The sequence below is a fragment of the Oratosquilla oratoria genome, chromosome 24, assembly GCF_046742065.1.
Source record: "Oratosquilla oratoria isolate Oo_2021 chromosome 24, ASM4674206v1, whole genome shotgun sequence".
Classification (NCBI taxonomy): Eukaryota; Metazoa; Arthropoda; class Malacostraca; order Stomatopoda; family Squillidae; genus Oratosquilla; species Oratosquilla oratoria.
Genome location: NC_134800.1, coordinates 36,405,586 through 36,420,585, shown reverse-complemented (window position 1 = coordinate 36,420,585; position 15,000 = coordinate 36,405,586). Strand labels below are relative to the sequence as shown.

The 15,000-nt window shown below is 41.1% G+C and overlaps 1 protein-coding gene across 1 annotated transcript in view; it reads left to right on the top strand.

Moving 5' to 3' along the window:
* LOC143038561 (putative G-protein coupled receptor Mth-like 3) overlaps positions 1-13,483 on the top strand; it is a 17,480-nt gene extending 3,997 nt beyond the window's left edge. Inside the window, exons 2-8 of the mRNA XM_076207912.1 lie at positions 3,236-4,088; positions 4,514-4,786; positions 5,287-5,365; positions 6,175-6,365; positions 7,640-7,823; positions 8,348-8,437; positions 11,699-13,483. Coding sequence (XP_076064027.1) covers positions 3,236-4,088; positions 4,514-4,786; positions 5,287-5,365; positions 6,175-6,365; positions 7,640-7,823; positions 8,348-8,437; positions 11,699-12,038 — 2,010 coding nt within the window. The 3' untranslated portion in view covers positions 12,039-13,483. The remainder of the gene's footprint in view (positions 1-3,235; positions 4,089-4,513; positions 4,787-5,286; positions 5,366-6,174; positions 6,366-7,639; positions 7,824-8,347; positions 8,438-11,698) is intronic.
* The last annotated feature ends 1,517 nt before the right edge of the window (positions 13,484-15,000 follow it).

Sequence of the window (15,000 nt, the reverse complement as noted above, 5' to 3'; positions counted from 1 at the left end):
GATCAACGTAATGACATGCTAGGAGGAACAGGCTGCACTGCCACGTTTGCAGACGACGCAAAGATCATTAGGAGAATGAAGGATGAAGAATACTACAAAATGATAATACAAAATAAAATACACGTACCAACAAAAAAAAATTGAATTATTGGAAATGAGTGAAGGTTCATGAAGACCATCAGTGACTTACTCATCGGCAAGTGTAACAATAGAAGAGGAAAAGGATCTGGGAGTGTTGGCCAAGGATGGTTTGTCACCTGACAAACACGTCAGCAAGATTGTGGGGGAGGTATGTAGAATGTAGACGAATGTAGAAGTGACTTTCATTATATGGATGGAGAGATGTTGAAAGAAGAAAACTCGTAGAGCCACATTCACCCCCTTATATCCAGCCGTAGCGATGGAGTCTCCATCCCAGTACCCGGGTTCGAAACTCAGTTTCGACGACTGGATTAGTAATCTGAAACATATCACTGTAATCAGTGATGCATTCCATAATGAATGGATAAATATATAGATGAACAGAAAAAAAAAGAAAAAAAAGGAAATCTCAACAGAAAGGAAATATGAAACCAGTCTTAAATTTACAGGTTGATGCAGAACATTTATTTTTCGGGAGGTATTTAGAACATAGTTCTAGTCTGGGCAAGTTTCACTCATCGCAAATTCAAGGTAATGGTATAGATAAGTAGAACATGGAAAAGCAGGACAACAAAGCGATCATATACTGCGCACAGAGAATCTGTTTCTATATGATTTCTAGACACCATTCAGAGGAAAACGGACATCTTTGAAGCCCATCGACGCCTTCCCCTTTATCTATTTATTGATATATCTATTCATATTAATTTTTTATGTATTTGTTTATCTATTTATTATTGATTGATCGATTCATTTATTTTGTCAACTCCAGACTATTTCATTCAACTGGAGGTACTCTCCACTTCTTAGATAATTAATCCCCATAACAGGAAGAGTTGTTTATTTTCCACGTACGAATTTGTTATTCTTCAACTGCTTGTACTTGATAAAAGAAATAGGTCGCTTGTAATGGCCTGGGCGGCCAGCTGGATGTAGTGGAATGTCCCATGAAGCAAGTAGTCTATGGACCTTGCCATCAAACGCCCTTAATCATGTCTTCTTTCTTGGTCTCTTGGGTTATGACACTGTGAATGTTTTCACATACTGGTGGCTACTTAAAATATATATATATATATTTTTTTTTAAATGGAGGTCCGTAGAGAAGGGAAATAGGTGAATCGTCTGAGTTGAATTCCGTGAAAGTGTGACTGGGAGGCGCAGAGCGTCTCTTAAACCGTGAGTCACCGGCACCGGATATGACCTGTATAATGATACGGGGACTGTAGCCGGTGAAAGACAATCGTACGCAACCCCAAGCCTATAAACACGGTCATCACCTCTAACTGATTACCCTTCATTCCCGAAGGCACTTCCTATACATGTCCTCATAATCTTACTTGTTTACGTTTAGACGTATACTTCGCCTTCCATACTCATCCTCAGACTTCAGGCAAGCCATGTAGTGATCACACGTCTCTTGTCATTGCCATGTCACCCAATAATAGCATTGAGTTAAGTTCACATCTTCCCTCCTTACATTTTTGCTCCTGTTTTGACTATCCGTTTACTTCTTCCATGGTAAGGAGTTCTCTCTCTCTCTCTCTCTCTCTCTCTCTCTCTCTTTCTGTGTGTGTGTGTGTGTGTGTGTGTGTGTGTGTGTGTGTGTGTGTGTGTGTGTGTGTGTGTGCGTGTGCGTGTGTGGTTGTTTATTTATTTTCATGTGTACTTGTGCTTGTGCATGCGCATATTTTGTATTTGTCTGTTGTACTTTTGAGATTTGAGTACATTAGTATGTTTACTTTTCTCTTTATAAAAGGCCCTATTCAGCAATGGCTGCTGCATTTTCAAAGAAGACTAGATTTAATATACTTTGCTGGATGAGATTGGCAAAGTGCCAATCTGTTTTGGAAAAATCGATTAGAGGGAGAGTGGAGGGTGTGTCTGGAGGAAATCCTAATGGAGTGAGGTCATTCTTCTTGTCTACGTCAGCTCCATTTCTACATAGGTCTCTTTTACTTGTCAGCCCAGGTTTGTACGATGTGATTCCCATTAATACTCACTGGTGACACTGCCGCACCCAGTTCTTGTGCAAAGGAGCGCCATCGCCCGGAAAGTCCTTTTACCACAGAATGACCAATTATGCTCCCAGGCCTTCTCTTCAAATTCCTGGCACTGGTGACCTCGAAACCCCTTATCTTTCACATTATATGCAAAATGTACCAGGTATAACTGACCTCTCCCGACAGAAGTTAAATGTGCAGCTTAATAATGAATTGCTCCACCAAGGCAAATATCATGCAGGGTCTTATGCAACTTGTTATATGTTGATAATAGTGAACATTGAACCGTTGTCGAGTGCGAGAGCCTTCTTAAATATCGGTGACCTTATGCATGACCTTTTAAGGTCAATCGAGGTCGATGACCTTTATGCAAATTAAAACCATGTAAACGACTTCTTAACATATTGATAATAACAAACATCTTATCTGTAGCAGTTTTGGTGTTAATATCAGCTAAAAGTTTGTGACCTCGTGCATGCCATTTCTGGGTCAGTCAAGATCAGATTTTGCAGTCTTCACTACACGCACATAACTGAGAAATAGGATTAAAATGATCATGGTCTTGGTTTGGAGTAAATCAGATAGTTATTGAGGAAGTTACAGCCTAAGAACCTTTTTTTTTCACTCCGATGGTCTTAACTATGACACAATTACTCATAACATCTGATGGGATCGTATAGGGACCAGTGGCCACCTTTCCTGAATTTTTCATATCAGTTGATCAAGTCGTTTTGACGAAAAGTTGCTAACAAACAAATAAACAGAGGATGATGCAAATAAACAAGTAAACAAACTTAGCCAAAAACAATACTTCCAGGCGAGGTAGTTAACCACTCTATGCAGACGATGCTCACTCACCTTCATTATTTCATTCTTCGAACCACAAAAGCCAATTTTCTGATATTATATATGTCAGAATTATCAAATATTCAAAGAATGGTTTTCAGTAATTTTCAGAGAAAGAAATATATACTAGTATGCATTCTACCAAGGTTGTCTTCAGGCATCTGCCATGCTCATCTACCCAGCCGCCCACCCAAACTCCTCTACTCTCTTTCTCAGAATAGTTACTAAATCCATTATTTCTCCCCCAGATGGCAGTGAAAATGAGAGTTGATTTTCTCGTCGTTTGGCTCACGGTGCTTCTTGTGGTCGTCGTTTGCGACCCTGACATGCCCCTCAAGATCTCACCCGTTCAGACCAAGACGACCTATGTGGCGTCGACGACATCTCTGCCCGAGGTGCCCAAGTGCTGCCCCGACGGCCAGGCGCTCGATGCAAGAGGCCTTTGCAGCAGCAGCGTCGACGATGTAGGGGGCGAACCAATTGCGACCTCTCACCTCTCCCTCGCCCTCTCCCCAGGGTCGAAGCCTTTCGAGTGGGAGGAAGTGTACGGTGTACTGTCGCCTCTGACTTGCGCCCCAGAGGATCTTATTCAAGTCAGCGTCAGCTACAGCCAAGACAGCGAGTTGATCCTATTGGCAAGTGGCGTGACACTCTATAGCTTCCAGGATCGTGAGTACTGGCGCAACGCTCCTGATTTCTGTGTCGATTCGCTGCTCGTCAACGCCTCTGTCCCCGTCCACATGGCTTCCTTCTGCAGGAAACCGAACCGCAAGGTGTGCGGGCAGGCGGGGCACGTGTGCGTCAGTAAGTGCTGTCCCTCCGCCATGTTCTTCGACGACACCTTCCGATGTGCCCAGCGCCGTGGCCGAAGTCTCTCGGACTTCGACGCTCTCCCTAACTTCCAGGCTACCCAACGCCGACACTGGAGCTACGACGTGGTTGCCAACTTCCCCTCGTGTAGGTTCCTGACCAGGCTCGAGCCCGAGGCCACGGAGGCGGATGAGTACGTGCTCCTCGACAACGGGCACCTCTTTCGTCCTCGGGTGAACCTGACGTTCGGACTCGACGATTACTGCTTAGACGACTTCGCAGAGCAAGAAGGTGAGGATGTTGTCTGTACCTAGTGTAGACCTTATGATCTCTTGCAGTCTCCTCCATTTTCATGTTCTTAGGTCACGGAGCACTTTGCAGCCACATTATGCTTCCTTGGGACAATAATCGTATTTAGGATGAAATGCTCACCTCTGCATGGCTTCTTGCTTCCCCTTCAGTCTATTTAAGGCGTATCCGCTTATTCTATCATTGTTACGTATCGGGGTGGTTGTGTTTTTAGTGTTCAGTGATGATGATACAGAGTTTTTGTATCATATTGTATCACTGGGTACGATAACACAACGATGATGCAGTGTGCGGATATGCAAAAGGTGAATACTTCCCCACCTCTATACTGATGTTCATGTAACGATGCTGTTATGAAAGATGTCCACCCACTCCCAAATGACCTCCTTCGCGTTTCGTCCCTGCAGGTGCCATCGTCAGAAGAGCACTTGTGTGTGACATTCCTTACCAGCCTACCCTGGAGGACAAACTGCGAGCCAACCTGTACCCGGTGTGCTTGGTCATCTCCGTAGTCTGCATGATCGTGCTTTGCGTCCTTCACGTCGTCGTGCCAGGGCTGCGAGCCGACGTCCAGGGAAAGTGCATGTTTGCGCACACCGCAGCCCTTATGGTGGCTTACTGTGCCTTGTTCCTCCTCTTCGTCTTCCCGCAGTTCGAGGGCCCGTTCTGCCTCGTCACAGGTAAGCTGGAAAACCCAAGTTTTACGAGCATGTTGATAAGCCTAAGGTCAAACTGAGACGCAGGCGACACAGGCGACCCAGCACAGCAAAGGCAGACTTCCTGTTGTTCAACTGAAGTACAGTAAGAACTTTTCTCTCACTTGAAATGTTGGGGTAGTACATATAGAAGCATATCAAGTAGAGAGAAGTTCAAACTATACTTCATTTCAGCAACAGGATGTTTGCCTTTGCTCTGCTGCGTCGCCTGCGTTTCAGTTTGTGCTTAGGCTAATGGCTTGTGCAGGGAATGTATTAGAGACAGTTATGGTGAAACTGTAACTATCCACAGGAACATTTAAACAGCATGATATATTTACTCGTCTATTCACACTCTCAGCTACACATGCGTGCTCTCTGTCTCTCTGTCTCTCTCTCTCTTTGTTTCTGTTTCTGACAGCGTACGCACGCGTCACGCCTGACGTTTAGGCTGTCTTGTATATAAACAAATTTCCTCTTTGCAGGCGTGGTGATTCACTTCATGTTCCTGGCAGCCTTCTTCTGGCTCAGCGTGATGTGCTTTGATATATGGCGAGTTGTCAGGTGAGAAGTCGTCGCTCATTTTTCTTTCTTTTTATTTTTTCCCATTGTAATTTCGAGAAGTTGTGGATGTCTGAGTTTACTTGCTGTTTTTTCGATAGTAGGATGATGCACTGATTTGCATCCAGTCTCAGTGCAGGTAGGCTAAAAGCCGTTTCCACTGACATTTCGTTCGTAGATATGTCTTGCACATCCCGTGAGAGACTTTATCGACACCCCTGCGGACCAGAGTCACGCAGGATTCTTTTTGTGATCGGAGACTAACCTCCACATTAAGAATAATAATGGTCACTTATGACTTCTACTCTCCCTCCTTTCTGGTGTCCTCCTTAAATCTCTCTTTAACTACCTTTGTCTCTCTAGAATATAGAACGATATGGTCCACAAAACTAAAAGCTCTGGTTGTCGACGATGAAATGCAATACCCATCTTGCATTGTTTAAAAAAATTATTTTGTACATTTACATCAATATGTGTATGTAAACGAAGGTGCATACTACAACATGCCCGTGCTCCCCTTGTGTGTAGATATATATACAATTCATATGCTCATATACAGTATGTATACATACATACATACATACATATATATATATATATATATATATATATATATATGTACTTTCATTTGAAGTGTGTATGCTTAACATATAGTGTGTGTGTATGTATACATATTTACATAGAGCATAACACAAATCAGTGGCTAAATCATATTGAACAGAGAATGCTTACTTATGTGTTTGCATACAAAAAATCAATTTATTTCTACTATCCTAGTAATAGGCTTTGTCTTCCATCTCTCCACCTCACAGAGTCTCCGTTAAAGGTTTTCGTCTGCAGAGCAACTGGAAAGGCAGTCAAAGCAAGTTCTTCGCCTATTCCTTGTACGCGTGGGGATGCCCAGCCCTGGTCACTTCCGCCCTTCTTATTCTCAACTTCCTGCCCAACGAACCCCAGTATGAAGACATCGTCCGGCCGCATTTCGAAAGGTGCTGGCTCAAAGGTTAGTGATAGTTTGCCAATATGCTGAGTTTGAAACATGTTGTAGTGTTGTGGTTATTATACATTAGTGTTGTCTGGCCTTAGGTCGCGTCACACTGGACCGATTCTCATGAACTAAGTAGAAACAATTTCGCTAATTGTCAAATTGCTTTCGCGTCGTATATTGAGGAACTAATTGACGAATCAAGAGAAGCTAAACAATACGAATATTGGACACATTGCTGAATTTTTCTTATGGAAGTTTAGAATAATAATAAAGAAAAGATAAAACAACATGAATATTGGATATGCCATTGAAACGTTCTTGTGGTAGTCTAGAATACTGTAAACTAAACATTTCCTTTGTTTTTCAAATTCACGACAGTTGAAAATCCGCGCCGTTTCAAGTGCCCTTTATTAACCACTTGATTTCTCACGCATCAGTAGAAAGTCCTTCCTTATTATTGTGTTCTTGAATGTTTGAATGCTCCACACGTCCTACTATATGGCAAACAAGTCCGCTGAAAATAAGTTCAATTGGACCAACAGCTGCATTTATTATCAAATAGTTGGCCGAGCACAAGTACACATTTGACAGAAAGGGCTAATGAGACCAGTCCAGATTATTTTAGATTGTGTTGACATCGTAGCATTTGAGAAAAAACTAAAACAACACTGACAGTAACAATAACAGTAATAACAAATAGGTTTAAAGAAACAACATTGCAAGAGTAATCTTTGGTGATATGGAACGAAGACCGTAGTGGGTAAAATTTACCAAACTGTTGAATATGTTTAGAGACGTCATGTATCATTATTTGCTCAGAACTTTGAAGATAGTGGTGGTGGCGTAATTGGAAGCATGCTCGTTTCGCATTCGTTTAGTTGTGGGTTCGAATCCCACACTTCTTTCTGAATCCCACCAGTGATTGTTACCTGCCCCAACTTTCCAAGCACATAACACAAAGGTGACGGTTTCGGCCGCAGTCACGCACTTCCTGGTGAAGGCTCTTTGTTACCTTAGTAGTGGGGTCAGAGGACACGTATTTACTAGAACCGAAATGCATTGCAAAATGCCCAGGAGGAAAAAAAAAAAAAAAAAGTGAAGCGCGCTATCAAAAATTTACTCTGACTGAAGAGAGATTTGTAATAAGAAAATCCTATTCCGACAAAGCTTATGGTTGGGGGGAGAATTGTGCATACCTGAGAACACCAACGTAACTCATAACTTAAAAGCTTAAGTTACACTGAATGCAGAAACAAACTGGACGAACTAAATATTCATCTACTTTGCAGGTGACCTGGCAACGCTCCTCTACTTCTATGGCATTGTGGGTCTCCTGTTTGCACTCAACTTAATCCTGATTGTGAGCACTGTCGTTTATCTCCTTCAAGCCGGAGCCGGCCTTAGCATGCCATGCTGCACCTCGGTCCTCTCGTCTGAGTCGAGCAGGTCCTTCAACGCACAACATTTGGAAGCGTGAGTATTCGCATGTTTCACGGCAGGGATGGGTGACCCTCTGCAAGCGTGCAAAATCTGGCACACTAGCAACTTTCTTTTCCGATACCCAGAGATCATCTTAAAACAAATACCTTATAAATTTCCAACATCGTTTGTATGACCATTAGTAACCGCATGCTGCACTGGGTGGTAAATTGAGGCCCTATGAGGTTAAGGGAGGTGGGCACTCAATAAAAATTTATATCAAAGATTTGGCAGATTTTAGCACCTACACTTTTAAAAGTTGCCCACCCCTGTTCAATGACGCTAAAGGTGTGATTAAGTACACTTCATTTTGTCATCGAAATCTTTCCTCCAGTTGTCGCTAATGTCATCTATATCAATTGATGTTTTCTGTGATAACAGACTGCCTTATGCCCTCTCTCCTATCCTCCTGCCCTTGAGGTGCTATAGCCATAAGCCTTCTGGTGATATTACCACTCTTCTGATCCAATGAACGAATACCTCCCGCATCCCTGACTTACTCCCTCTGTTGCCTACAGGTTCTGCCAGAGGTTCGCTCTCTTCGCCGTCATGTCCATCTGCTGGGTCACTGAGGTCATCAGCTGGCAAGTGAAGCCCTATGAAATCTGGTGAGTGTCCTTCCGTTGTCTATAATATTTTTATCTTTCCTTCCAAGGCATTCTTGCTGGTAGTAAAAAGGAAACTGTTCCAAGAAGTGGATCTTTATTGCCAATGCATGCCGGTATTATGATATTTGATCCGAGCAGTGGGCAGGAGACAAGGACAACCCTTCATCTATGAGGAAGGAAACAAGGGTGGTGAAATGAGCGAGTGGGTGCATGCCTTGACTGGTTACATTCATTATAAGGGGGAAAAAGCCCTTGGTATATAGATAGATAAATGAACTATGCTCATGACGTTTTGTGTCTGATTATATATTTTCATATGTAATTCACAAAACATCCGAATCTTAACAAATGTTTTAATTATACTGTACACATCACTAGGGTGAAGTAGATATCATTCCAAATTTGAGTGATATTGTTATGTGATTGTGTTTTTTAGTTTTCTTTATCCGTATTTTTATTTATCTATATATCTATTGATTTATTTACTTATCTATTTATGTATTTGTTTATTTATCTATCTATTAATCAATCCGGATTTATTTGAAAAGACGTTCTTGTGTTTGATGACCTGGTTCTATTTTTGGGACACAATTCCCCATAAGAAAGAGTTCATACCGAGGGTGCCACGGCACAAAGAATAAGGTGAAACATGCCACGGCACAAAAAGTAAGGTAACATGTGCCACCCGCATGGAAATTAATGAAATCATAAGTAGCCATAATAAGAGTAAAATTAGCACCCGATAGGGAGGTAACGGAACCGTTGTTTCTGTGTGACGTCATGACGTGTCAAGCTTCGTACTCCTCTTGTAACTGCAGAGACCCGAGCTTGATCTTAATGGCTCTCAGTGACTGCCACTTGCCCAGGCAGTCCAAACACAGAGGGCAAAGGTTCGCATCCTCTATTCCAGCTAAGCGTTCCCCGGCATTTTTTTTCTTTTATTATTTCTACACTTGTATGGATGAATTCGCTTACACATTATCACTAATTGCAAAGAAAATATTATACAGAGAAATGTATTGAATCCTGGAAAATGAACAATATATTTGTAATTTTCTATATAGCCTAGGCTTGTAGTCGTAGGTCGTATGGGAACATGTCCCTCATAGTAGCAGGATAAGCATAATTCATGTACCTATTCATCCATATATTCATTAAACAACTACTTCATTTATATTTACTTATATCTATTTGATAATTTCATTTGTAGTTATTTATTGTATTCATTTATTGTAGTAGAATGATCCATGTGGAAACAATGAACCGTTCCTTGGGAATCGTCAATAAAATAAGCGGCCATTTGTCAACACTGTTGATCAGTTTGAAGAGCAAAGCTCTCAATTCCGGGCGGACCCATCAGGTACACGTATATCAGGCTATGAATGATGACAAGTCCAACGCGTGATCCCAGATCGTGGTGAAACACACTTGTCCAGGGAATGTCACAAATGTTTGATAATACTTAGGGTTTCCAGAGGCTAATTAAAAAAAAAAAAAAAAAAAAAAAAAAAAAAAAAAAAAAAAAAAAAAAAAAAAAAAAAAAAAAAAAAAAAAAAAAAAAAAAAACACTCACAAACACACACACACACATGGGCTGGCGTGGTTGGTAAAGTCCTCGACTGTTACTATGGCGATCTGGTTTCAAATCCTGCCCAGGGCTGAAATAATTTTAGTATTGCTGCACTTCGAGTTGTTACTCCAGCTCTAGTGGGCGGGGAGTTGGGTGTGTGTGTGTGCGTGTAAGGTCATAGCATTACCCATAGATCGGTCATATGAGCTCTGAGCTCTCTTCTGGGAGGGAAATAGCTGTCGATCACGAGTCCAACACGTGGTCCAAAGACAAAGGTGAAAGACCAAGGTGAATACACACACACACACACACACACACACACACACAGTGTAAGGTGGAGAGGATCGGTGGGAAAATGTATTACTCAACATGACTATAGAACATACAATGACTCAGAGATAAGAGTTCTACTTGGGAAGAGGTGATTAGTGGAGTTTCACAAGAATCAGTATTGGCACCAATAATGTTTGCTATTTATGTGAATGACATGGACGAGGGTGTGGAATGTTACATGAGCTTCTTTGCAGATTATGAAAGTGAGTACTGGAAAGAACTGTGACTCACTGTAGAGAGATCTGAACAGGATTTGGGAATGGAGTGAGAAGTGGGAAGTGGATATCAGGACAATATCAAATTGGTGCAAAGGAAGTAAAGATAGTGAGATCTGAAAAAGACCTGGGAGTAATCATCACAAATGATATGTCCCCTGACAAACATATAAACAAAATTGTCGGCATAACATATAACTTGCTAAGATCAATAAAAGTGGCTCTTCCTTATTTGGATGAAGAAATGGTAAAGAAAATACTAGTCACACTAATAAGGCCCAAATTGGAGTACGCAGCGACATTATGGTTACCCAGTACTAAAATGAATGTATGGAAAATTGAAAGAATCCAGAGAGCAACTACAAAGATAGCTCCAACACTATTAAAATTGTCATATAAAGACAGATTGTCAAAACTAGAATTACCTACTCTGGAACAATAAAGAGAAAGGGGTGACTTGTTGACCACCTACAGAATTATGAGAGGTATAGAAGTCCTTGATAGAGAAAACTTACTAAATTGTGATAAGAGAAAAACAAGAGGACATGGAAGGAAGCTCAAAAAAGGACAGTTATAGAAGAGACCTGAAAAAGAACAGCTTTCCCCACAGAGTGGTGGATGTATGGAACATACTAGACGAAACACTTATATGTGCAAAAACAATGCACGAATTTAAGAGCAAATTAGATATGGTGAGATACAGAGACAGGGCACTACGAGCGTAGATCTCCTTCCTGTAAGATACAACTAGTTAAATACACACACACACACACACACACACACACACGTACACGAAGTATATGATGGCATTACTGGGGCACTATTCTCTAATGTTAATTTATAAATTTATTAAATGTAATTATCAAAATAACTGTATGCTTGCTGGCCAAGTGGCTTAGTTGTTGGCATTTGAGCGAGAGGTCAGGAGTGGATACGAATCGAGGCTGCTTGGTGGGTAGGTGAATTCGCAGCAAGGGAATATTATATTAAATTCCCTTAGGCTTCAGAAAATCCTTCGGATGTAGGCACTGTCCCAGCCCTCTCTGAAATGAAAATTTCTTTGGCATTAAACTGAATAATCATGAATGAAATAGTTCTAAACCATTCTAATGATTTGTATAATCTCCTCCTTTGCCCTTGCAGGATCGTGACGGATTTGTTCAACAGCCTTCAGGGTTTCTTCATAGCTCTCATCTTCCTGCGGAGTGCCAAGAAGCGCCAAGTTGTGGGCGAAGTCTTCCGGACCTACTCCACGCGGTTCCGTTCGGCTGTCAGGTCTCGGTCAATGACAACGACCGTCTCGGGTTCACAACCGCCGTTGCACATCTCGAACGCCATCACCCAGACGACCTGCAAACCTCTGGACGAGAACGCCTCGAAGTTGGATCAACAAGAGCCCAACAAGATCGCTTGCGTGGACATCGGGGCTCTGGAGGTCATTCTTGAGGGGCAGGAGGTACGCTCGGAGCCGAGTCAGGTGTAGGATGGAGACGCTTCAGCAAAGGGCTCAGGCCGAAGGCACGACAGGAAACACAGCAGGAACAAAGAGAGATTGTCATGAAACTCGATGGCTGAGATGCACAGAAGCAAATTACATAGTTTTTATGGATCTCCACAGTCACAAGTGAAAATTTGTGAGGTGTAAGTGGTTAGCGCAGACTTAGTAAGATGGTACACGATAGGTCGGACGTGATAAAGAAAAAAGAAAAGAAAAAAGAAAAACATTGCAATGATTACTAATAGATTATATACACAGGTGGGAAAGGACACTCGTCAAGTGTGATAAATTTTTGGTATGAAAATAGGTGACGTGATCGTCTAGTAAGCTAAAGTTCTTATACAACAATGCAACAGGTAGGCTGGTTATAATATCCTTAGCCGAAGGTCTACATGCCATATACATTTGTATATGATGAATTCGAGACGAATTCATTACCCAGTGGAGAGTTTAACTCAGAACCCTTTTTCAGGCTTGAGGGTCTGCAGATTGAAATATTCTGATGTTTATTGCGAAATCCAAACAGAACGAGGAACTGACCCCATCAAGCTGATGTCATCCAGATTACATTTTGTTCCATCAAACGTCAGAAAATTTTATTTAAATGTGGGAGGGGGGGTAAGGTAGACAGAATAAGTCTTGATTGATCTAGAACGTCAGCGTGTCCCTCGCTTGCTCTCCAACTGACACAAACAAAAATAAAATGATTGAGTTGGTGTTAGGTTAAACTCACACTTACGGAGCTGCCGCTGCCATTGGCGAGAATGAAAAGGGAAACTTGCATCAAAGAAGCTTCTGTTTCCAAGGCAGCATCCGTGGACCTCGCATTGAACAGAACTGGAACGAAGGCCTGGAAAAGGTATTCAAGCTGAAGTGAAAGGGAAGAGGGATGGAACATTGAAGGAGTGGAAGCTTCTTCCAGAACAGTCAAATTGTCTAGCATTAACCACAATTGAATCCCTCAAGGTGAGGACATGACACTTCTCAGTTGACTCAAGAGACTTTAAGAAGAACTCCTAAGTCATTATTGTTTCTTACAGTAGTCGTTTAACGTTAATCAGAAAAGAAGTCATCTAGGCAACAATATGATTTCATCACTGCAACAATGATTGTTGTCAAAAAGACTGCTGTACTTGTATCAGCAATAAGTGTTCCACGTGCTTAAGCTAGTGATATTGCTACCAAAGAAAATAGTTTTTCATAAGTATAATTATGGACATTTAAGACAAGCCATGTTTTCCTTTTCCATACTCATTTGTACAAAACTCATTAAATATTTTCAAACGGTCAAGTCTTTCAAATGAATGTGTAATTCATTTGGGGGATGGTCTCTTACATGTATATAGATATGCTTGTTTATGTTAATGTATCCTCATTTTCTGTTCCTTACCAATTTTCAACTTTGTTGATTACAGGTGTATTCATGTATCTCTAAGAATACTTTAATTATCCTATCAGACTTCTGATATCATGACGTGCTAATAATGGGAAGTTAAGATTTTGTATATATTAATTGGGTGGTGTTGGACAATGGCGATCTCTGAAGCTACTTAATAGGCTTAGTTGAGATATATATTTCAGTATAACTGTAAGAGAAAGTAAGAAAGAAAGAAGAAGAAGAAAAAACAAGACACGGGAATGTTCTACATCTTCTGATTATGAACTGTATGGTAAATGAAGAGGAATTTAGTGAAAGCACTGCAGATTAATTAGGGTCAAACTACTTTTTGTAGTACTTGACTTGTGGAAAACTAACTTTAGTAGAAGAAATGAAGAAAGAGAGAAAAGAGTAGAAAAATACCAAGACCATTGATATTGAGATGCAATGTATAGAAAAACGAGTCTCTAAGTCAGTCTAGTTGAAAATATCTAGAGACTGAAACTGAATAAGCTATTACCAGCCTGAAGGCCGTCGGTAGATACAGGTGCTGTGTAGAAAGAGGATAAACAGGTCCACAAGTTATAGGTAACATTACTCGTAGGCCCTGCCGGCTCTGCAAGAAAATGAATAGATAATAATAATAATAACAATAATAATAACAATAATGATAATAATAATAAAATGATAATAATAACAACAATAATAATAACAATAATGATAATAATGATAATAGAAATAATAATAAAAAAAAGATGATAATAATACATACGTATACCAAAGGCTTTTTCCTCCTTACAAGGGAGGTAGCCAAAAAACAAAGGCCTAGAAACAACTCCCACCCATTCCATCCCTAACATACTGTCCCTCCATTATGCTGTCCCCCAACACTTTGTTACTGCCCTGTACTATTTCTCTGAATATTCATTTCTATTTTTGCCTAACCCTATGTCGTATGAGGCGACTAAAAAAGGGACAGGGATTAGGACTAGGCATCCTTCTTGTAGCCCCAAAAGGGACAATCCTAGAAAAGGTAAAGACATAAGAGGGTCTAGTTTTTCAACAAGTATCCTAAGGTTTGGGTCTTTTAATGCGTGTGGATATGGTACAGATGAGAGTAAAAGGGAAGAGATAGGCAGTATGTTTGTGAGAAGAAAGATGGATGTGTTGGCACTGAGTGAAACTAATTGAGAGGGACGAGTGTGAATTTGGAAGTGTAGTTGGGAGGTTCTCAGGAGTGAAGAGAGGACGAGGGAGAGAAGGGGTGGCTATACTAGTAAGTGAAGAGATAGGTAAGCATGTAGTGGAGGGGAAGGAGGTTTCTTCAAGGTTAATGTGGATGAAGGTGAAACTGGTAAGGGAGATTTGGGTTTTGTAAGTGCATATGGACTGGGTAGTGAGAAGAGTAGAGGAAAGGGAGGCTTTTTGGATGGATTTAAATGAGTGCATAGAGGGATTGGGGAAAATGTCAATGTAGTGTTATTGGGAGACCTTAATGCTAGGGTTGGAAATGAACCAATAGATGGAATGGTTGGGAAGTGTGGAGTTCCAGGAAAAAATTGTAGTGGA